General features: G+C 44.7%; 7 protein-coding genes across 7 annotated transcripts; 3 read left to right on the top strand and 4 right to left on the bottom strand.

The window, feature by feature from the left end:
- Nucleotides 1–463: 463 nt before the first annotated feature.
- On the top strand, nucleotides 464–1,865 carry LOC112743053 (putative sucrose transport protein SUC6). The gene is made up of 3 exons (XM_025792281.1): nucleotides 464–599; nucleotides 733–852; nucleotides 1,231–1,865. Exons 1-3 carry the CDS (start codon nucleotides 464–466, stop codon nucleotides 1,863–1,865), a joined length of 891 nt encoding a protein of 296 aa, XP_025648066.1.
- Nucleotides 1,866–1,954: 89 nt separating this feature from the next.
- On the bottom strand, nucleotides 1,955–2,419 carry LOC140178695 (sucrose transport protein SUC1-like). The gene has a single exon (XM_072215921.1). It carries the CDS (start codon nucleotides 2,417–2,419, stop codon nucleotides 1,955–1,957), a length of 465 nt encoding a protein of 154 aa, XP_072072022.1.
- Nucleotides 2,420–3,959: 1,540 nt separating this feature from the next.
- LOC112743054 (putative sucrose transport protein SUC6) lies at nucleotides 3,960–4,562 on the bottom strand. The gene has a single exon (XM_025792282.1). It carries the CDS (start codon nucleotides 4,560–4,562, stop codon nucleotides 3,960–3,962), a length of 603 nt encoding a protein of 200 aa, XP_025648067.1.
- A 4,905-nt stretch (nucleotides 4,563–9,467) lies between these two features.
- Nucleotides 9,468–9,953, top strand: LOC112743055 (putative sucrose transport protein SUC6). Its single transcript, XM_025792283.1, has one exon. It carries the CDS (start codon nucleotides 9,468–9,470, stop codon nucleotides 9,951–9,953), a length of 486 nt encoding a protein of 161 aa, XP_025648068.1.
- A 2,499-nt stretch (nucleotides 9,954–12,452) lies between these two features.
- LOC112743057 (putative sucrose transport protein SUC6) lies at nucleotides 12,453–13,853 on the top strand. Its single transcript, XM_025792284.1, has 3 exons — nucleotides 12,453–12,588; nucleotides 12,722–12,841; nucleotides 13,219–13,853. The coding sequence occupies exons 1-3, from the start codon at nucleotides 12,453–12,455 to the stop codon at nucleotides 13,851–13,853; spliced, it is 891 nt and encodes a 296-aa protein (XP_025648069.1).
- Nucleotides 13,854–14,016: 163 nt separating this feature from the next.
- Nucleotides 14,017–14,406, bottom strand: LOC140178696 (sucrose transport protein SUC9-like). Its single transcript, XM_072215922.1, has one exon. The coding sequence runs from the start codon at nucleotides 14,404–14,406 to the stop codon at nucleotides 14,017–14,019; it is 390 nt and encodes a 129-aa protein (XP_072072023.1).
- Nucleotides 14,407–15,944: 1,538 nt separating this feature from the next.
- On the bottom strand, nucleotides 15,945–16,388 carry LOC140178697 (sucrose transport protein SUC9-like). Its single transcript, XM_072215924.1, has one exon. The coding sequence runs from the start codon at nucleotides 16,386–16,388 to the stop codon at nucleotides 15,945–15,947; it is 444 nt and encodes a 147-aa protein (XP_072072025.1).
- Nucleotides 16,389–22,871: the final 6,483 nt, after the last annotated feature.

The following is a 22,871-nucleotide window of genomic DNA, read 5'->3' on the forward strand; positions in this document are numbered from 1 at the left end:
TGAAGAGGCTGAATAACATGTTGGGTTTTATTCAGCCTCTTCATGGTCAGAAACATTTCTCGAAAGTATTTAACTAGTGCGCATCTGTCATCATCCTCTTCTCTCTCACTTGACTCCTCCTCAGGTAATGCTGGATTTTTCAAGACGCAAAACACAACCACAACCGTCAATAACGGTAGAAGAAGGATTGAGAAAATTGATATGCTTTTCATATTTGCGCGGAACCTATGACATGCTTTTGTCACGGTGAATGCCAACAAAACATCAAATCTGATATAAAGGTGGCCAAGTAACCCAATTTATTTCTAACTGCCACGAAGAATGAGAAGAATTGGTATGCCAGTCTGATCTTTGGTTGGTCTCTGCTGGCAAGATCATCCAGGAAGTCTCTGCAGCGGGCATCGATCATGTTGATCGAAATCTCCAACATCTATAATCCGATCCTAAAAATGATTAAGGCGCGATGCTGAGTATACTCGAAGAGGTTTTCTCCAAAGGCGTACCCAATGTCTTTGGCGAATCCAATAGTAAAAAAAGCTATGGTGGCGCCAACGGCACCTGCAAACATAAAAGGACGGTGCCGCCACCCGAGTTTACAGGTGTTGCTGTAATAACTAAGTAAGGGATGGAACTCAGAGATAGAAACGGTGCCGATGAGCCACACCAAAGAGGTCCATTTATCCGGTATTCCGAACTCCACAAAGATTGGTATTAGCTATGCTATCTGGACAGCGTTGACAAGGTGGATCCCAACAGCGATGGAGGCCACCAAAACATACTTCCACACTGAGATTGGCTCCGCCGGTGTGGAGCCTGATTCTGTCGGTGAACTCATGGCTATCGAAGAAGAAGGTATGTAACTGCGCACAAAGAGGAGAGTTTGGAGGGAGGTAGAAGGTATCAGGCACAAAGAGGAAGGTATTAGAAAGTGGGCACAAAGACGAGCAGCTTTGGAGAGAGGTAGTCCTCTGCTAGTCAAGAGGTGGGTTAAAATAAATCATCATCACCTTCTTTTTCTTCCACCAAAGCTTTAGTTTAACAAACTCTTATTTTAACTCACCTCTTGTCCAGCCAAGGACTACCTCCCTGAAAAGCTTCTCCTCTTTCTGCCCACTTTCGAATACCTTCCTCATTGTGCCCGATACCTTATACCTCCCTCCAAACTCTCTTTTTTGTGCCCAGTAACATACCTTCAGTTTTAAGCCAAGAGTTCACCAAATTCACCGACAGAATCAGGCTCCACACCGGCGGAGCCAATCTCAGTATGGAAGCTGGTTTTGGTGGCCTCCATCGCTGTCGGGATCCACCTTGTCAACGCTGTCCAGATAGCAAGGCTAATACCAATATATGTGGAGTTCGGAATACCAGATAAATGGACTTATTTAGTGTGGCTCGTCGGTGCCGTTTCTAGCTCTGTTTTCCATCCCTTACTTAGTTATTACAGCAACACCTGTAAACTCGGGTGGCGGCACCATCCTTTTATGTTTGTGGGTGCCGTTGGCGCCACCATACCTTTTTGGACAATTGGATTCGCCAAAGACATTGGGTATGCCTTTGGAGACAACCTCTCCGAGTATACTCAGTATCGCGCCTTAATCATTTTTGGGATCGAATTGTGGATGTTGGAGATTTCGATCAACATGATCGATGCCCGCTGCAGAGACTTCCTTGGTGATCTTGCCAGCAGAGACCAACCAAAGAACAGACTGGCATACCGGTTCTTCTCATTCATCATGGCAGTTAGAAATGAACTGGGTTACTTGGCCGCATTATTTAGTAGATTCGATGTTATGTTGGCATTCACCACGACAAAAGCATGTGATAGGTTCTGTGCAAATTCTCAATCTTTCTTCTACCGTTATTGACGGCTGTGGCTCTATTCTGCGTCCAGAACAAGATAGCATTACCTGAGGAGGAGTCAAGTGTGAGGGAAGAGGAAGATGACAGATGCCCACTAGTTAAATGCTTCCGAGAAATGTTTCGGACCATGAAGAGGCTGAATAACACGTTGGGTTTTATTTAGCCTCTTTATGGTCCGAAACATTTCTCCGAAGCATTTAACTAGTGCGCATCTGTCATCATCCTTTTCTCTCTCACTTGACTCCTCCTCAGGTAATGCTGGCTTTTTCTGGACGCAGAACACAGCCACAGCCGTCAATAACGGTAGAAGAAAGATTAAGAAAATTGATATGCTTTTCATATTTGCGCAGAACCTATCACAAGCTTTTGTCACGGTGAATGCCAACAAAACATCGAATCTGCTAAATAAGGTGGCCAAGTAACCCAGTTCGTTTATGACTGCCATGAAGAATGAGAAGAATTGGTATGCCAGTCTGATCTTTGGTTGGTCTCTGCTGGCAAGATCATCCAGGAAGTCTCTGCACCGGACATCGATCATGTTGATCGAAATTTCCAACATCTATAATCCGATCCCAAACATGATTAAGGCGCGATGCTGAGTATACTCGGAGAGGTTGTCTCCAAAGGCGTACCCAATGTCTTTGGCGAATCCAATAGTAAAAAAAGCTCTGGTGGCGCCAACGGCACCCGCAAACATAAAAGGACGGTGCCGCCACCCGAATTTACAGGTATTGCTGTAATAACTAAGTAAGGGATGGAACTCAGAGCTAGAAACGGCGCCGATGAGCCACACCAAAGAAGTCCATTTATCCGGTATTTCGAACTCCACAAAGATTGGTATTAGCTATGCTATCTGGACAATATTGACAAGGTGGATCCCGACAGTGATGGAGGCCACAAAAACATGCTTCCACACTGAGATTGGCTCCACCGATATGGAGCTTGATTCTGTCGGTGAACTCATGGCTATCGAAGAAGAAGGTATGTAACTGCCCAGAAAGAAGAGATCTTGGAGGGAGGTAGAAGGTATCAGGCACAAAGAGGAAGGTATTAGAAAGTGGGCACAAAGACGAGCAGCTTTGGAGGGAGGTAGTCCTCTGCTAGTCAAGAGGTGGGTTAAAATAAATCATGACCTTCTTTTTCTTCAACCAAAGCTTTAGTTTCACAAACTCTTATTTTAACTCACCTCTTGTCCAGCCAAGGACTTCCTCCCTCCAAAGCTTCTCCTCTTTGTGCCCGCTTCCGAATACCTTCCTCTTTGTGCCCGATACCTTCTACCTCCCTCCAAACTCTCTTTTTTGTGCCCAGTAACATACCTTCACTTTTAAGCCAAGAGTTCACCGAGTTCACTGACAGAATCAGGCTCCACGCCGGTAGACCCAATCTTAGTATGAAAGCTGGTTTTGGTGTCCTCCATCGCTGTCGGGATCCACCTTGTCAACGCTGTCCAGATAGCATGGCTAATACCAATATATGTGGAGTTCGGAATACCGGATAAATGGACCTCTTTGGTGTGGCTCGTCGGTGCCGTTTCTAGCTCTGTTTTCCATCCCTTACTTAGTTATTACAGCAACACCTGTAAACTCAGGTGGCCGCACCATCCTTTTATGTTTGCGGGTGCCGTTGGCGCCACCATAGCTTTTTTGACAATTGGATTCGCCAAAGACATTGGGTACACCTTTTGAAACAACCTCTCCGAGTATATTCAGTATCGCGCCTTAATCATTTCTGGGATCAGATTGTGGATGTTGGAGATTTCGATCAACATGATCGGTGTTCGCTGCAGAGACTTCCTTGATGATCTTGCTAGCAGAAACCAACCAAAGATCAGACTAGCATACCCGTTCTTCTCATTCATCATGGCAGTCGAAAATGAACTGGGTTACTTGGCCGCCTTATTTAGTAGATTCGATGTTATGTTGGCATTCACCATGACAAAAGCATGTGATAGGTTCTGCGCAAATGCGAAAAACATATCAATTTTCTCAATCCTTCTTCTACCGTTATTGACGGCTGTGGCTTTATTCTACGTCCAGAACAAGCTAGCATTACCTGAGGAGGAGTCAAGTGTGAGGGAAGAGGAAAATGACTGATGCGCACTAGTTAAATGCTTTCGAGAAATGTTTCGGACCATGAAGAGGCTGAATAACATGTTGAGTTTTATTCAACCTCTTCATGGTCCGAAACATTTCTCGAAAGCATTTAACTAGTACGCATCTGTCATCATCCTCTTCTCTCTCACTTGACTCCTTCTTAGGAAATGCTGGCTTTTTCTGGACGCAGAACACAGCCACAGCCGTCAATAACGGTAGAAGAAGGACTGAAAAAATTGATATGCTTTTCACATTTGCGCATAACCTATCACATGCTTTTATCACGGTAAAAGCCAACAAAACATTGAATCTACTAAATAAGGCGCCCAAGTAACCCAGTTCATTTCTGACTGCCATGAAGAATGAGAAAAACTGGTATACCAGTTTGATCTTTGGTTGGTCTCTGCTGGCAAGATCATGCCGGAAGTCTCTGCAGCGGGAATCAATCATGTTAATCGAAATCTCCAACATCCATAATCCGATTCCAAAAATGATTAAGGGGCGATGCTGAGTATACTCGGAGAGGTTGTCTCCAAAGGCGTACCCAATGTCTTTGGCGAATCCAATTGTCAAAAAAGCTACGGTGGCCCCAACGACACCCGCAAACATAAAAGGACGGTGCCGCCACCCGAATTTACAGGTGTTACTGTAATAACTAAGTAAGGGATGGAGAACAGAGCTAGAAACGGCGTCGACGAGCCACACCAAAGAGATCCATTTGTCCGGTATTCCGAACTCCACATAGATTGGTATTAGCTATGCTATCTAGACGTCGTTGACTAGGTGAATCCCGACAGCGATGGAGGCCACCAAAACAAGCTTCCACACTGAGATTGGCTCCGCCGGTGTGGAGCCTGATTCTGTCGGTGAACTCATGGCTATCGAAGAAGAAGGTATGTAACTGCGGACAAAGATGAGAGTTTGGAGGGAGGTAGAAGGTATCAAGCACAAAGAGGAAGGAATTAGAAAGTGGGCACAAAGAGGAGCAGCTTTGGAGGGAGGTAGTCCTCTACTGGTCAAGAGGTGGGTTAAAATAAATCATCATCACCTTCTTTTTCTTCAACCAAAGCTTTAGTTTAACAAACTGTTATTTTAACCCACCTCTTGTCCAGCCAAGGACTACCTCCCTCCAAAGCTTCTCCTCTTTGTGCCCACTTTCGAATACCTTCCTCTTTGCGCTCGATACCTTCTACCTCCCTCCAAACTCTCTTCTTTGTGCCCAGTTAAATACCTTCTTCTTTGATAGCTAAGAGTTCACCGACAGAATCAAGCTCTACACCGGCGTAGCCAATCTCAATGTGGAAGCTGGTTTTGGTGGCCTCCATTGCTGTCGGGATCCACCTTGTCAACGCTGTCTAGATAGCATGGCTAGTACCAATCTATGTGGAGTTCGGAATACCGGAAAAATGGACCTCTTTGGTGTGGCTCGTCGGCGCCGTTTCTAGCTCTATTTCCATCACTTACTTAGTTATTACAGCAACACCTGTAAACTCGGGTGGCGGCACCATCCTTTTATGTTTGCGGGTGCCGTTTGCGCCACCATATCTTTTTGGACAATTGGATTCTTCAAAGACATTGGGTACGCCTTTGGAGACAACCTCTCCGAGTATACTCAGTATCGCGCCTTAATCATTTTTGGGATCGGATTGTGGATGTTGGAGATTTCGATAACATGATCGATGCCGGCTGCAGAGACTTCTTGATGATCTTGCCAGCAGAGACTAACCAAAGAACAGACTGGTATACCAGTTCTTCTCATTCATCATCGCAGTCGGAAATGAACTGGGTTACTTGGCCGCATTATTTAGTAGATTCGATGTTATGTTGGCATTCACCATGACAAAAGCATGTTATAGGTTCTGCGCAAATGCGAAAAGCATATCAATTTTCTCAATCCTTCTTCTACCGTTATTGATGGCTGTGGCTCTGTTCTGCGTCCAGAATAAGATAGCATTACCTGAGGAGGAGTCAAGTGTGAGGGAAGAGGAAGATGACAGATGCGCAATAGTTAAATGCTTCCGAGAAATGTTTCGGACCATGAAGAGGCTGAATAACATGTTGGGTTTTATTCAGACTCTTCATGGTCCGAAACATTTCTCGAAAGCATTTAACTAGTGCGCATCTGTCATCATCCTCTTCTCTCTCACTTGACTACTCCTTAGGTAATACTGGCTGTTTCTAGACGCAAAACACATCCACAGCCGTCAATAACGGTAGAAGAAGGATTGAGAAAATTATTATGCTTTTCATATTTGCGCAGAAACTATCACATGCTTTTGTCACGGTGAATGCCAACAAAACATCGAATCTGCTAAATAAGGTGGCCAAGTAACCCATTTCGTTTCTGACTGCCATGAAGAATGAGAAGAATTGGTATGTCAGTTTGATCTTTGGTTGGTCTCTGCTGGCAAGATCATCCAAGAAGTCTCTGCAGCGGGCATCGATCATCTTGATCGAAATCTCCAACATCTATAATCCGATCCAAAAAATGATTAAGGCGCGATGCTGAGTATACTCGGAGAGGTTGTCTCCAAAAGCGTACCCAATGTCTTTGGCGAATCCAATAGTAAAAAAAACTATGGTAGCGCCAACGGCACCCGCAAACATAAAAGGACGGTGCCGCCACCCGAGTCTACAGGTGTTGCTGTAATAACTAAGTAACGGATGGAACTCAGAGCTAGAAACGGCTTCGATGAGCCACACCAAAGAGGTCCATTTATCCGGTATTCTGAACTCCACAAAGATTGGTATTACTATGCTATCTGGACAGCGTTGACAAGGTGGATCCCGACAACGATGGAGGCCACCAAAACTAGCTTCCACACTGAGATTGGCTCCGCCGGTGTGGAGCCTGATTCTGTCGGTGAACTCAGAGCTATTGAAGAAGAAGGTATGTAACTACGCACAAAGAAAAAAGTTTGGAGGGAGGTAGAAGGTATCAGGCACAAAGAGGAAGGTATTAGAAATTGGGCACAAAGACGAGCAGCTTTGGAGGGAGGTAGTCCTCTGCTAGTCAAGAGGTGGGTTATAATAAATCATCATCACCTTCTTTTTCTTCAACCAAAGCTTTATTTTAACAAACTCTTATTTTAACCCACCTCTTGTCCAGCCAAGGACTACCTCCCTCCAAAGCTTCTCCTCTTTGTGTCCACTTTCGAATACCTTCCTCTTTGTGCCCGATACCTTCTATCTCCCTCCAAACTCTCTTCTTTGTGCCCAGTTACATACATTCTTCTTTGATAGCTAAGAGTTCACCGACATAATCAAGCTCCACACTGGCGTAGCCAATCTCAACGTGGAAGCTGGTTTTGGTGGCCTCCATCGCTGTCGGAATCCACCTTGTCAACGCTGTCCAGATAGCATGGCTAATACCAATCTATGTGGAGTTCGGAATATCGGATAAATGGACCTCTTTGGTGTGGCTCGTCGGCGCCGTTTCTAGCTCTGTTTTTCATCCCTTACTTAGTTATTACAGCAACATCTGTAAACTCGGGTGGCGGCATCATCCTTTTATGTTTGCGGGTGCCGTTGGCGCCACCATATCTTTTTGGACAATTGGATTCGCCAAAGACATTAGGTACGCCTTTGGAAACAACCTCTGCGAGTATACTCAGTATCGCGCCTTAATCATTTTTGGGATCGGATTGTGGATGTTGGAGATTTTAATCAAAATGAACGATGCCCGCTACAGAGACCTCCATGATGATCTTGCCAGCAGAGACCAACCAAAGAACAGACTGGCATACCAGTTCTTCTCATTCATCATGGCAGTCAGAAATAAACTGGGTTAATTGGCCGCATTATTTAGCAGATTCGATGTTATGTTGGCATTCACCATGACAAAAGCATGTGATAGGTTCTGAGCAAATGCGAAAAGCATATCAATTTTCTCAATCCTTCTTCTACCGTTATTGACGGCTGTGGCTCTGTTCTGCGTCCAGAACAAGATAGCATTACCTGAGGAGGAGTCAAGTGTGAGGGAAGAGGAAGATTACAGATGCGCAATAGTTAAATGCTTCCGAGAAATGTTTCGGACCATGAAGAGGCTGAATAACATGTTGGGTTTTATTCAGACTCTTCATGGTCCGAAACATTTCTCGAAAGCATTTAACTAGTGCGCATCTGTCATCATCCTCTTCTCTCTCACTTGACTCCTCCTCAGGAAATGCTGACTTTTTCTGGACGCAGAACACAGCCACAGTCATCAATAATGGTAGAAGAAGGATTGAGAAAATTGATATGCTTTTCATATTTGCGCAGAACCTATCACATGCTTTTGTCACAGTGAATGCCAAAAAAACATCGAATCTGCTAAATAAGGTAGCCAAGTAACCCAGTTCGTTTCTGACTGCCATGAAGAATGAGAATAATTGGTATGCCAGTCTGATCTTTGGTTGGTCTCTGCTGGCAAGATCATCCAGGAAGTCTCTGCAGCGGGCATCGATCATGTTGATCGAAATCTCCAACATCTATAATCCGATCCCAAAAATGATTAAGGCGCGATGCTGAGTATACTTGGAGAGGTTGTCTCCAAAGGCGTAGCCAATGTCTTTGGCGAATCCAATAGTAAAAAAAGCTATGGTGGCGCCAACGGCACCCGTAAACATAAAAGGACGGTGCCGCTACCCGAGTTTACAGGTGTTGCTGTAATAACTAAGTAAGGGATAGAACTCAGAGCTAGAAACGGCGCCGATGAGCCACACAAAGAGGTCCATTTATCCGGTATTCCGAACTCCACAAAGATTGGTATTAGCTATGCTATCTGGACAGCGTTGACAAGGTGGATCCCGACAGTGATGGAGGCCACCAAAACAAGCTTCCACACTGAGATTGGCTCCACCGGTATGGAGCTTGATTCTGTCGGCGAACTCATGGCTATTGAAGAAAAAGGTATGTAACTGCCCACAAAGAAGAGAGTTTGGAGGGAGGTAGAAGGTATCAGGCACAAAGAGGAAGGTATTAGAAAGTGGGCACAAAGACGAGCAGCTTTGGAGGGAGGTAGTCCTCTGCTAGTCAAGAGGTGGGTTAAAATAAATCATGACCTTTTTTTCTTCAACCAAAGCTTTAGTTTCACAAACTCTTATTTTAACTCACCTCTTGTCCAGCCAAGGACTTCCTCCCACCAAAGCTTCTCCTCTTTGTGCCCGCTTTCGAATACTTTCCTCTTTGTGCCCGATACCTTCTACCTCCTCCAAACTCTCTTTTTTGTGCCCAGTAACATACCTTCACTTTTAAGCCAAGAGTTCACCGAGTTCACTGACAGAATCAGGCTCCACACCGGTGGAGCCAATCTCAGTATGAAAGCTGGTTTTGGTGTCCTCCATCGCTGTCGGGATCCACCTTGTCAACGCTGTCCATATAGCATGACTAATACCAATATATGTGGAGTTCGGAATACCGGATAAATGGACCTCTTTGGTGTGGCTCGTCGGTGCCGTTTCTAGCTCTGTTTTTCATCCCTTACTTAGTTATTACAGCAACACCTGTAAACTCAGGTGGCCGCACCATCCTTTTATGTTTGCGGGTGCCGTTGGCGCCACAATAGCTTTTTTGACAATTGGATTCGCCAAAGACATTGGGTACACCTTTGGAAACAACCTCTCCGAGTATACTCAGTATCGCGCCTTAATCATTTTTGGGATCGGATTGTGGATGTTGGAGATTTCGATCAACATGATCGATGTCCGCTGCAGAGACTTCCTTGATGATCTTGCTAGCAGAAACCAACCAAAGATCAGACTAGCATACCAGTTCTTCTCATTCATCATGGCAGTCGAAAATGAACTGGGTTACTTGGCCGCATTATTTAGTAGATTCGATGTTATGTTGGCATTCACCATGACAAAAGCATGTGATAGGTTCTGCGCAAATGCGAAAAACATATCAATTTTTTCAATTCTTCTTCTACCGTTATTGACGGCTGTGGCTTTATCCTACATCCAGAACAAGCTAGCATTACCTGAGGAGGAGTCAAGTGTGAGGGAAGAGGAAGATGACTGATGCGCACTAGTTAAATGCTTCCGAGAAATGTTTCGGATCATGAAGAGGCTGAATAACATGTTGGGTTTTATTCATCCTCTTCATGGTCCGAAACATTTCTCGAAAGCATTTAACTAGTACGCATCTGTCATCATCCTCTTCTCTCTCACTTGACTCCTCCTCAAGTAATGCTGGCTTTTTCTAGACGCAGAACACAGCCACAGCCGTCAATAACGATAGAAGAAGGATTGAAAAAATTGATATGCTTTTCATATTTGCGCATAACCTATCACATGCTTTTGTCACGGTAAATGCCAACAAAACATTGAATCTACTAAATAAGGCGCCCAAGTAACCCAGTTCATTTCTGACTGCCATGAAGGATGAGAAAAACTAATATGCCAGTCTGATCTTTGGTTGGTCTCCGTGGCAAGATCATGCCGGAAGTCTCTGCAGCGGGCATCAATCATGTTAATCGAAATTTCCAACATCCATAATCCGATCCCAAAAATGATTAAGGCGCGATGCTGAGTATACTCGGAGAGGTTGTCTCCAAAGGCGTACCCAATGTCTTTGGCGAATCCAATTGTCAAAAAAGCTATAGTGGCCCCAACGACACCCGCAAACATAAAAGGACGGTGCCGCCACCAGAATTTACAGGTGTTACTATATTAACTAAGGGATGGAAAACAGAGCTAGAAACGGCGCCGACGAGCCACACCAAAGAGATCCATTTATCCGGTATTCCGAACTCCACATAGATTGGTATTAGCTATGCTATCTGGACGTCGTTGACAAGGTGAATCTGACAGCGATGGTGGCCACCAAAATAAGCTTCCACACTGAGATTGGCTCCGCCAGTGTGGAGCCTGATTCTGTCGGTGAACTCACGGCTATCGAAGAAGAAGGTATGTAACTGCGGACAAAGACGAGAGTTTGGAGGGAGGTATAAGGTATCAGGCACAAAGAGGAAGGAATTAGAAAGTGGGCACAAAGAGGAACAGCTTTGGAGGGAGGTAGTCCTCTGCTGGTCAAGAGGTAGGTTAAAATAAATCATCGTCACCTTCTTTTTCTTCAATCAAAGCTTTAGTTTAACAAACTGTTATTTTAACCCACCTCTTGTCCAGCCAAGGACTACCTCCCTCCAAAGCTTCTCCTCTTTGTGCCCACTTTCGAATACCTTCCTCTTTGTGCTCGATACCTTCTACCTCCCTCCAAATTCTCTTCTTTGTGCCAGTTAAATACCTTCTTCTTTGATAGCTAAGAGTTCACTGAGTTCACCGACAGAATCAAGCTCCACACCGGCGTAGCCAATCTCAATGTGGAAGCTGGTTTTGGTGGCCTCCATTGCTGTCGGGATCCACCTTGTCAACGCTGTCTAGATAGCATGGCTAATACCAATCTATGTGGAGTTCGGAATAATGGAAAAATGGACCTCTTTGGTGTGGCTCGTCGGCGCCGTTTCTAGCTCTATTTTCCATCCCTTACTTAGTTATTACAGCAACACCTGTAAACTCGGGTGGCGCACCATCCTTTTATGTTTGCGGGTGCCGTTGGCGCCACCATATCTTTTTGAACAATTGGATTCTCCAAAGACATTGGGTACGCCTTTGGAGACAACCTCTCCGAGTATACTCAGTATCGCGCCTTAATCATTTTTGGGTTCGGATTGTAGATGTTGGAGATTTCGATCAACATGATCGATGCCGGCTGCAGAGACTTCCTTGATGATCTTGCCAGTAGAGACCAACCAAAGAACAGACTGGCATACCAGTTCTTCTCATTCATCATGGCAGTCGGAAATGAACTGGGTTACTTGGCCGCATTATTTAGTAGATTCGATGTTATGTTGGCATTCACCATGACCAAAGCATGTGATAGGTTCTGCGCAAATGCGAAAAGCATATCAATTTTCTCAATCATTCTTCTACCGTTATTGACGGCTCTATTCTGCGTCCAGAACAAAATAGCATTACCTGAGTAGGAGTCAAGTGTGAGGGAAGAGGAAGATGACAGATGCGCACTAGTTAAATGCTTCCGAGAAATGTTTCGGACCATGAAGAGGCTGAATAACATGTTGGGTTTTATTCAGCCTCTTCATGGTCAGAAACATTTCTCGAAAGTATTTAACTAGTGCGCATCTGTCATCATCCTCTTCTCTCTCACTTGACTCCTCCTCAGGTAATGCTGGATTTTTCAAGACGCAAAACACAACCACAACCGTCAATAACGGTAGAAGAAGGATTGAGAAAATTGATATGCTTTTCATATTTGCGCGGAACCTATGACATGCTTTTGTCACGGTGAATGCCAACAAAACATCAAATCTGATATAAAGGTGGCCAAGTAACCCAATTTATTTCTAACTGCCACGAAGAATGAGAAGAATTGGTATGCCAGTCTGATCTTTGGTTGGTCTCTGCTGGCAAGATCATCCAGGAAGTCTCTGCAGCGGGCATCGATCATGTTGATCGAAATCTCCAACATCTATAATCCGATCCTAAAAATGATTAAGGCGCGATGCTGAGTATACTCGAAGAGGTTTTCTCCAAAGGCGTACCCAATGTCTTTGGCGAATCCAATAGTAAAAAAAGCTATGGTGGCGCCAACGGCACCTGCAAACATAAAAGGACGGTGCCGCCACCCGAGTTTACAGGTGTTGCTGTAATAACTAAGTAAGGGATGGAACTCAGAGATAGAAACGGTGCCGATGAGCCACACCAAAGAGGTCCATTTATCCGGTATTCCGAACTCCACAAAGATTGGTATTAGCTATGCTATCTGGACAGCGTTGACAAGGTGGATCCCAACAGCGATGGAGGCCACCAAAACATACTTCCACACTGAGATTGGCTCCGCCGGTGTGGAGCCTGATTCTGTCGGTGAACTCATGGCTATCGAAGAAGAAGGTATGTAACTGCGCACAAAGAGGAGAGTTTGGAGGGAGGTAGAAGGTATCAGGCACAAAGAGGAAGGTATTAGAAAGTGGGCACAAAGACGAGCAGCTTTGGAGAGAGGTAGTCCTCTGCTAGTCAAGAGGTGGGTTAAAATAAATCATCATCACCTTCTTTTTCTTCCACCAAAGCTTTAGTTTAACAAACTCTTATTTTAACTCACCTCTTGTCCAGCCAAGGACTACCTCCCTGAAAAGCTTCTCCTCTTTCTGCCCACTTTCGAATACCTTCCTCATTGTCCCGATACCTTATACCTCCCTCCAAACTCTCTTTTTTGTGCCCAGTAACATACCTTCAGTTTTAAGCCAAGAGTTCACCAAATTCACCGACAGAATCAGGCTCCACACCGGCGGAGCCAATCTCAGTATGGAAGCTGGTTTTGGTGGCCTCCATCGCTGTCGGGATCCACCTTGTCAACGCTGTCCAGATAGCAAGGCTAATACCAATATATGTGGAGTTCGGAATACCAGATAAATGGACTTATTTAGTGTGGCTCGTCGGTGCCGTTTCTAGCTCTGTTTTCCATCCCTTACTTAGTTATTACAGCAACACCTGTAAACTCGGGTGGCGGCACCATCCTTTTATGTTTGTGGGTGCCGTTGGCGCCACCATACCTTTTTGGACAATTGGATTCGCCAAAGACATTGGGTATGCCTTTGGAGACAACCTCTCCGAGTATACTCAGTATCGCGCCTTAATCATTTTTGGGATCGAATTGTGGATGTTGGAGATTTCGATCAACATGATCGATGCCCGCTGCAGAGACTTCCTTGGTGATCTTGCCAGCAGAGACCAACCAAAGAACAGACTGGCATACCGGTTCTTCTCATTCATCATGGCAGTTAGAAATGAACTGGGTTACTTGGCCGCATTATTTAGTAGATTCGATGTTATGTTGGCATTCACCATGACAAAAGCATGTGATAGGTTCTGTGCAAATTCTCAATCTTTCTTCTACCGTTATTGACGGCTGTGGCTCTATTCTGCGTCCAGAACAAGATAGCATTACCTGAGGAGGAGTCAAGTGTGAGGGAAGAGGAAGATGACAGATGCCCACTAGTTAAATGCTTCCGAGAAATGTTTCGGACCATGAAGAGGCTGAATAACACGTTGGGTTTTATTTAGCCTCTTTATGGTCCGAAACATTTCTCGAAGCATTTAACTAGTGCGCATCTGTCATCATCCTTTTCTCTCTCACTTGACTCCTCCTCAGGTAATGCTGGCTTTTTCTGGACGCAGAACACAGCCACAGCCGTCAATAACGGTAGAAGAAAGATTGAGAAAATTGATATGCTTTTCATATTTGCGCAGAACCTATCACAAGCTTTTGTCACGGTGAATGCCAACAAAACATCGAATCTGCTAAATAAGGTGGCCAAGTAACCCAGTTCGTTTATGACTGCCATGAAGAATGAGAAGAATTGGTATGCCAGTCTGATCTTTGGTTGGTCTCTGCTGGCAAGATCATCCAGGAAGTCTCTGCACCGGACATCGATCATGTTGATCGAAATTTCCAACATCTATAATCCGATCCCAAAATGATTAAGGCGCGATGCTGAGTATACTCGGAGAGGTTGTCTCCAAAGGCGTACCCAATGTCTTTGGCGAATCCAATAGTAAAAAAAGCTATGGTGGCGCCAACGGCACCCGCAAACATAAAAGGACGGTGCCGCCACCCGAATTTACAGGTATTGCTGTAATAACTAAGTAAGGGATGGAACTCAGAGCTAGAAACGGCGCCGATGAGCCACACCAAAGAAGTCCATTTATCCGGTATTTCGAACTCCACAAAGATTGGTATTAGCTATGCTATCTGGACAATATTGACAAGGTGGATCCCGACAGTGATGGAGGCCACAAAAACAGCTTCCACACTGAGATTGGCTCCACCGATATGGAGCTTGATTCTGTCGGTGAACTCATGGCTATCGAAGAAGAAGGTATGTAACTGCCCAGAAAGAAGAGATCTTGGAGGGAGGTAGAAGGTATCAGGCACAAAGAGGAAGGTATTAGAAAGTGGGCACAAAGACGAGCAGCTTTGGAGGGAGGTAGTCCTCTGCTAGTCAAGAGGTGGGTTAAAATAAATCATGACCTTCTTTTTCTTCAACCAAAGCTTTAGTTTCACAAACTCTTATTTTAACTCACCTCTTGTCCAGCCAAGGACTTCCTCCCTCCAAAGCTTCTCCTCTTTGTGCCCGCTTCCGAATACCTTCCTCTTTGTGCCCGATACCTTCTACCTCCCTCCAAACTCTCTTTTTTGTGCCCAGTAACATACCTTCACTTTTAAGCCAAGAGTTCACCGAGTTCACTGACAGAATCAGGCTCCACGCCGGTAGACCCAATCTTAGTATGAAAGCTGGTTTTGGTGTCCTCCATTGCTGTCGGGATCCACCTTGTCAACGCTGTCCAGATAGCATGGCTAATACCAATATATGTGGAGTTCGGAATACCGGATAAATGGACCTCTTTGGTGTGGCTCGTCGGTGCCGTTTCTAGCTCTGTTTTCCATCCCTTACTTAGTTATTACAGCAACACCTGTAAACTCAGGTGGCCGCACCATCCTTTTATGTTTGCGGGTGCCGTTGGCGCCACCATAGCTTTTTTGACAATTGGATTCGCCAAAGACATTGGGTACACCTTTTGAAACAACCTCTCCGAGTATATTCAGTATCGCGCCTTAATCATTTCTGGGATCAGATTGTGGATGTTGGAGATTTCGATCAACATGATCGATGTTCGCTGCAGAGACTTCCTTGATGATCTTGCTAGCAGAAACCAACCAAAGATCAGACTAGCATACCCGTTCTTCTCATTCATCATGGCAGTCGAAAATGAACTGGGTTACTTGGCCGCATTATTTAGTAGATTCGATGTTATGTTGGCATTCACCATGACAAAAGCATGTGATAGGTTCTGCGCAAATGCGAAAAACATATCAATTTTCTCAATCCTTCTTCTACCGTTATTGACGGCTGTGGCTTTATTCTACGTCCAGAACAAGCTAGCATTACCTGAGGAGGAGTCAAGTGTGAGGGAAGAGGAAAATGACTGATGCGCACTAGTTAAATGCTTTCGAGAAATGTTTCGGACCATGAAGAGGCTGAATAACATGTTGAGTTTTATTCAACCTCTTCATGGTCCGAAACATTTCTCGAAAGCATTTAACTAGTACGCATCTGTCATCATCCTCTTCTCTCTCACTTGACTCCTTCTCAGGAAATGCTGGCTTTTTCTGGACGCAGAACACAGCCACAGCCGTCAATAACGGTAGAAGAAGGACTGAAAAAATTGATATGCTTTTCACATTTGCGCATAACCTATCACATGCTTTTATCACGGTAAAAGCCAACAAAACATTGAATCTACTAAATAAGGCGCCCAAGTAACCCAGTTCATTTCTGACTGCCATGAAGAATGAGAAAAACTGGTATACCAGTTTGATCTTTGGTTGGTCTCTGCTGGCAAGATCATGCCGGAAGTCTCTGCAGCGGGCATCAATCATGTTAATCGAAATCTCCAACATCCATAATCCGATCCAAAAATGATTAAGGGGCGATGCTGAGTATACTCGGAGAGGTTGTCTCCAAAGGCGTACCCAATGTCTTTGGCGAATCCAATTGTCAAAAAAGCTACGGTGGCCCCAACGACACCCGCAAACATAAAAGGACGGTGCCGCCACCCGAATTTACAGGTGTTACTGTAATAACTAAGTAAGGGATGGAGAACAAAGCTAGAAACGGCGCGACGAGCCACACAAAGAGATCCATTTGTCCGGTATTCCGAATCCACATAGATTGGTATTAGCTATGCTATCTAGACGTCGTTGACTAGGTGAATCCGACAGCGATGAGGCCACCAAAACAAGCTTCCACACTGAGATTGGCTCCGCCGGTGTGAGCCTGATTCTGTCGGTGAACTCATGGCTATCGAAGAAGAAGGTATGTAACTGCGGACAAAGAGAGAGTTTGGAGGGAGGTAGAAGGTATCAAGCACAAAGAGGAAGGAATTAGAAAGTGGGCACAAAGAGGAGCAGCTTTGGAGGGAGGTAGTCCTCTACTGGTCAAGAGGTGGGTTAAAATAAATCATCATCACCTTCTTTTTCTTCAACCAAAGCTTTAGTTTAACAAACTGTTATTTTAACCCACCTCTTGTCCAGCCAAGGACTACCTCCCTCCAAAGCTTCTCCTCTTTGTGCCCACTTTCGAATACCTTCCTCTTTGCGCTCGATACCTTCTACCTCCCTCCAAACTCTCTTCTTTGTGCCCAGTTAAATACCTTCTTCTTTGATAGCTAAGAGTTCACCGACAGAATCAAGCTCTACACCGGCGTAGCCAATCTCAATGTGGAAGCTGGTTTTGGTGGCCTCCATTGCTGTCGGGATCCACCTTGTCAACGCTGTCTAGATAGCATGGCTAGTACCAATCTATGTGGAGTTCGGAATACCGGAAAAATGGACCTCTTTGGTGTGGCTCGTCGGCGCCGTTTCTAGCTCTATTTCCATCACTTACTTAGTTATTACAGCAACACCTGTAAACTGGGTGGCGGCACCATCCTTTTATGTTTGCGGGTGCCGTTTGCGCCACCATATCTTTTTGGACAATTGGATTCTTCAAAGACATTGGGTACGCCTTTGGAGACAACCTCTCCGAGTATACTCAGTATCGCGCCTTAATCATTTTTGGGATCGGATTGTGGATGTTGGAGATTTCGATAACATGATCGATGCCGGCTGCAGAGACTTACTTGATGATCTTGCCAGCAGAGACTAACCAAAGAACAGACTGGCATACCAGTTCTTCTCATTCATCATCGCAGTCGGAAATGAACTGGGTTACTTGGCCGCATTATTTAGTAGATTCGATGTTATGTTGGCATTCACCATGACAAAAGCATGTTATAGGTTCTGCGCAAATGCGAAAAGCATATCAATTTTCTCAATCCTTCTTCTACCGTTATTGATGGCTGTGGCTCTGTTCTGCGTCCAGAATAAGATAGCATTACCTGAGGAGGAGTCAAGTGTGAGGGAAGAGGAAGATGACAGATGCGCAATAGTTAAATGCTTCCGAGAAATGTTTCGGACCATGAAGAGGCTGAATAACATGTTGGGTTTTATTCAGACTCTTCATGGTCCGAAACATTTCTCGAAGCATTTAACTAGTGCGCATCTGTCATCATCCTCTTCTCTCTCACTTGACTACTCCTTAGGTAATGCTGGCTGTTTCTAGACGCAAAACACATCCACAGCCGTCAATAACGGTAGAAGAAGGATTGAGAAAATTGTTATGCTTTTCATATTTGCGCAGAACTATCACATGCTTTTGTCACGGTGAATGCCAACAAACATCGAATCTGCTAAATAAGGTGGCCAAGTAACCATTTCGTTTCTGACTGCCATGAAGAATGAGAAGAATTGGTATGTCAGTTTGATCTTTGGTTGGTCTCTGCTGGCAAGATCATCCAGGAAGTCTCTGCAGCGGGCATCGATCATCTTGTCGAAATTCCAACATCTATAATCCGATCCCAAAAATGATTAAGGCGCGATGCTGAGTATACTCGGAGAGGTTGTCTCCAAAGCGTACCCAATGTCTTTGGCGAATCCAATAGTAAAAAAAACTATGGTAGCGCCAACGGCACCCGCAAACATAAAAGGACGGTGCCGCCACCCGAGTCTACAGGTGTTGCTGTAATAACTAAGTAACGGATGGAACTCAGAGCTAGAAACGGCTTCGATGAGCCACACCAAAGAGGTCCATTTATCCGGTATTCTGAACTCCACAAAGATTGGTATTACCTATGCTATCTGGACAGCGTTGACAAGGTGGATCCCGACAACGATGGAGGCCACCAAAACTAGCTTCCACACTGAGATTGGCTCCGCCGGTGTGGAGCCTGATTCTGTCGGTGAACTCAGAGCTATTGAAGAAGAAGGTATGTAACTACGCACAAAGAAAAAGTTTGGAGGGAGGTAGAAGGTATCAGGCACAAAGAGGAAGGTATTAGAAATTGGGCACAAAGACGAGCAGCTTTGGAGGGAGGTAGTCCTCTGCTAGTCAAGAGGTGGGTTATAATAAATCATCATCACCTTCTTTTTCTTCAACCAAAGCTTATTTTAACAAACTCTTATTTTAACCCACCTCTTGTCCAGCCAAGGACTACCTCCCTCCAAAGCTTCTCCTCTTTGTGTCCACTTTTGAATACCTTCCTCTTTGTGCCCGATACCTTCTATCTCCCTCCAAACTCTCTTCTTTGTGCCCAGTTACATACATTCTTCTTTGATAGCTAAGAGTTCACCGACATAATCAAGCTCCACACTGGCGTAGCCAATCTCAACGTGGAAGCTGGTTTTGGTGGCCTCCATCGCTGTCGGAATCCACCTTGTCAACGCTGTCCAGATAGCATGGCTAATACCAATCTATGTGGAGTTCGGAATATCGGATAAATGGACCTCTTTGGTGTGGCTCGTCGGCGCCGTTTCTAGCTCTGTTTTCATCCCTTACTTAGTTATTACAGCAACATCTGTAAACTCGGGTGGTGGCATCATCCTTTTATGTTTGCGGGTGCCGTTGGCGCCACCATATCTTTTTGGACAATTGGATTCGCCAAAGACATTAGGTACGCCTTTGGAAACAACCTCTGCGAGTATACTCAGTATCGCGCCTTAATCATTTTTGGGATCGGATTGTGGATGTTGAGATTTTAATCAAAATGATCGATGCCCGCTACAGAGACCTCCATGATGATCTTGCCAGCAGAGACCAACCAAAGAACAGACTGGCATACCAGTTCTTCTCATTCATCATGGCAGTCAGAAATAAACTGGGTTAATTGGCCGCATTATTTAGCAGATTCGATGTTATGTTGGCATTCACCATGACAAAAGCATGTGATAGGTTCTGAGCAAATGCGAAAAGCATATCAATTTTCTCAATCCTTCTTCTACCGTTATTGACGGCTGTGGCTCTGTTCTGCGTCCAGAACAAGATAGCATTACCTGAGGAGGAGTCAAGTGTGAGGGAAGAGGAAGATTACAGATGCGCAATAGTTAAATGCTTCCGAGAAATGTTCGGACCATGAAGAGGCTGAATAACATTCTGGGTTTTATTCAGACTCTTCATGGTCCGAAACATTTCTCGAAAGCATTTAACTAGTGCGCATCTGTCATCATCCTCTTCTCTCTCACTTGACTCCTCCTCAGGAAATGCTGACTTTTTCTGGACGCAGAACACAGCCACAGTCATCAATAATGGTAGAAGAAGGATTGAGAAATTGATATGCTTTTCATATTTGCGCAGAACCTATCACATGCTTTTGTCACAGTGAATGCCAAAAAAACATCGAATCTGCTAAATAAGGTAGCCAAGTAACCCAGTTCGTTTCTGACTGCCATGAAGAATGAGAATAATTGGTATGCCAGTCTGATCTTTGGTTGGTCTCTGCTGGAAAGATCATCCAGGAAGTCTCTGCAGCGGGCCTCGATCATGTTGATCGAAATCTCCAACATCTATAATCCGATCCCAAAAATGATTAAGGCCGATGCTGAGTATACTCGAGAGGTTGTCTCCAAAGGCGTGCCAATGTCTTTGCGAATCCAATAGTAAAAAAGCTATGGTGGCGCCAACGGCACCCGCAAACATAAAAGGACGGTGCCGCCACCCGAGTTTACAGGTGTTGCTGTAATAACTAAGTAAGGGATGGAACTCAGAGCTAGAAAGGCACGATGAGCCACACCAAAGAGATCCATTTATCCGGTATTCTGAACTCCACAAAGATTGGTATTAGCTATGCTATCTGGACAGCATTGACAAGGTGGATCCCGAAGGATGGAGGCCACCAAAACAAGCTTCAATTGAGATTGGCTCCGCCGGTTGGAGCTGATTCTGTCGGTGAACTCAGGCTATCGAAGAAGAAGGTATGTAACTGCACAAAGAAGAGAGTTTGGAGGGAGGTAGAAGGTATCAGGCACAAGAGGAAGGTATTAGAAAGTGGGCACAAAGAGGAGCAGCTTTGGAGGGAGGTAGTCTCTGTGGTCAAGAGGTGGGTTAAAATAAATCATACCTTATTTTCTTCAACCAAAGCTTTAGTTACAAACTCTTATTTTAACCACCCTTGTCCAGCAAGGACTACCTCCCTCCAAAGCTTCTCCTCTTTGTGCCCATTTTCGAATACCTTCCTCTTTGTGCCGATACCTTCTACCTCCTCCAAACTCTCTTTTTTGTGCCCAGTACATACCTTCACTTTTAAGCCAAGAGTTCACCGAGTTCACTGACAGATCAGGCTCCACACCGGCGGAGCCAATCTCAGTATGGAAGCTGGTTTTGGTGACCTCCATCGCTGTCGGGATCCACCTTGTCAACGCTGTCCAGATAGCAAGGATAATACCAAATATGTGGAGTTCGGAATACCGATAAATGACTTTTGGTGTGGCTCGTCGTGCCGTTTCTACTCTGTTTCATCCTTACTTATTTTACAGTAAACCTGTAATGGGTGCGGCACCTTTTTATGTTTGCGGTGCCGTTGGTCTAGATTGACATGATTGCCAAAGACATTGGGTACACCTTTGGAGACAACCTCTCCGATATACTCAGTATCGGCCTTAATCATTTTGGGATCGGATTATAGATGTGGAGATTTCGATTAACCATGATCGATGCCGCTGCAAGACTTCCTGGATGATCTTGCCAAGCAAGAAACCAGAACTACAAATTCTATCATCATGGTACAATGGACTGCCATATTTACTAATCTTCATGTGTCACTGAAAAATCTGTGAGTTCCGCAAATGACTAAAATAACCTTGGGATTTTACTGGGCTGCCATCTAAAAAGTTCCTAAGAGATTCAATGTGATGGACTATTTAGCAGGTGATAAGAGCCATGTGATAAGGTTTAGCGCAAATGTCGAAAGAGACCATTCATACCTATCTTTACACCCTATACAAACCCAATGTATTGAGCTGTGGTGTGTTCATACGTCCGAAAAGCTCAAGCATTCCTAAAAGGAGCAAGTATTACGGTTAACAGCCTGAGCACAGATGCGCACTAAGTAAATGCTTTCGAGAATGTTTCTGGACCAGAAGAAGGTCTCACAAACCATACATGTTATCAACCTCCATGGCCAAACATTCGAAAAATTATAAGCTGAGTGAGATATCATTTTCAGCTAGCATCTCAAGCTTGACTCGTCCTCAGGAAATCTGGCATGTACTGGACGTCAGAATAACAGCCAAGCGATCAATAACGGTAGAAGAAGGATGCAGAAATTGATATCTTTTAGTATTGCGGCAGATCACCTATCTCATGCTGTCATCAGCTGATCAATCTAACAAATATGATCATCAGCCTTACGATTTAGTCTGACTACCATGCAAGAATCATGAATAAACTGGTTAGCTGGCACATCTAAATGATTATACCGCAGTTCACTCTTTCGGACAATGTTCCCATGATTGTACTGCCATGATTGAATGACAAGTTCCGCAGCAGTATGCCACTAAGTCATTGGGCATCGGATTAATCTGATGATTTAATCGAAAATGTTGTTTTCTGGCTACAAGATATGCATTAAAGTCAGGTACTCAGGCGAAAGTCATGTTGTTCGAAAGTGCGGACCAACATAGCACGGAAATTAGATCGCAGAAGATGGGATTATAGCACCTCTCCAGTTTAGTAACATGAAACACTCTTGTCGAGATTAGTTCGTCGCCATTTCGAAAGGCTTCTCCTAGAACTTCTTTTGAATCCTGCCTGCAAAAACCAAAAACAAAGCAAGTTCAACCAGCGAGAACACGCCGCAAGACATTATAGGCATTCCCAACCTGAGTTTACGGTGGTTCATCTCAATAACCCTTGTAAGTGTTGAGGTGGCTTCCAAAGTTCAGAAACCAAGAGAGCCACCTCAGAGATCATGTAAACGGCTATCACCATCCACTATTATGCTGGGAAGCACACATGAAACTGAAAAAGTGGGGAATCCCTCATGGCTCGGG

The sequence above is a fragment of the Arachis hypogaea genome, chromosome 14 (assembly GCF_003086295.3).
Source record: "Arachis hypogaea cultivar Tifrunner chromosome 14, arahy.Tifrunner.gnm2.J5K5, whole genome shotgun sequence".
Lineage (NCBI taxonomy): Eukaryota > Viridiplantae > Streptophyta > Magnoliopsida > Fabales > Fabaceae > Arachis > Arachis hypogaea.

Excerpts from the sequence above, each read along its gene's own strand:
- LOC112743053 (XM_025792281.1), top strand. The coding sequence starts at position 464 with ATGCTGAGTATACTCGAAGAGGTTTTCTCCAAAGGCGTACCCAATGTC. Across the intron at positions 600-732 it reads GCCGCCACCCGAGTTTACAG|CGTTGACAAGGTGGATCCCA; the intron begins GTGTTGCTGTAA and ends CTATCTGGACAG. Across the intron at positions 853-1,230 it reads CATGGCTATCGAAGAAGAAG|AATCAGGCTCCACACCGGCG; the intron begins GTATGTAACTGC and ends ATTCACCGACAG.
- LOC140178695 (XM_072215921.1), bottom strand. The coding sequence starts at position 2,419 with ATGTTGGAAATTTCGATCAACATGATCGATGTCCGGTGCAGAGACTTC.
- LOC112743054 (XM_025792282.1), bottom strand. The coding sequence starts at position 4,562 with ATGTTTGCGGGTGTCGTTGGGGCCACCGTAGCTTTTTTGACAATTGGA.
- LOC112743055 (XM_025792283.1), top strand. The coding sequence starts at position 9,468 with ATGTTTGCGGGTGCCGTTGGCGCCACAATAGCTTTTTTGACAATTGGA.
- LOC112743057 (XM_025792284.1), top strand. The coding sequence starts at position 12,453 with ATGCTGAGTATACTCGAAGAGGTTTTCTCCAAAGGCGTACCCAATGTC. Across the intron at positions 12,589-12,721 it reads GCCGCCACCCGAGTTTACAG|CGTTGACAAGGTGGATCCCA; the intron begins GTGTTGCTGTAA and ends CTATCTGGACAG. Across the intron at positions 12,842-13,218 it reads CATGGCTATCGAAGAAGAAG|AATCAGGCTCCACACCGGCG; the intron begins GTATGTAACTGC and ends ATTCACCGACAG.
- LOC140178696 (XM_072215922.1), bottom strand. The coding sequence starts at position 14,406 with ATGTTGGAAATTTCGATCAACATGATCGATGTCCGGTGCAGAGACTTC.
- LOC140178697 (XM_072215924.1), bottom strand. The coding sequence starts at position 16,388 with ATGATTGATGCCCGCTGCAGAGACTTCCGGCATGATCTTGCCAGCAGA.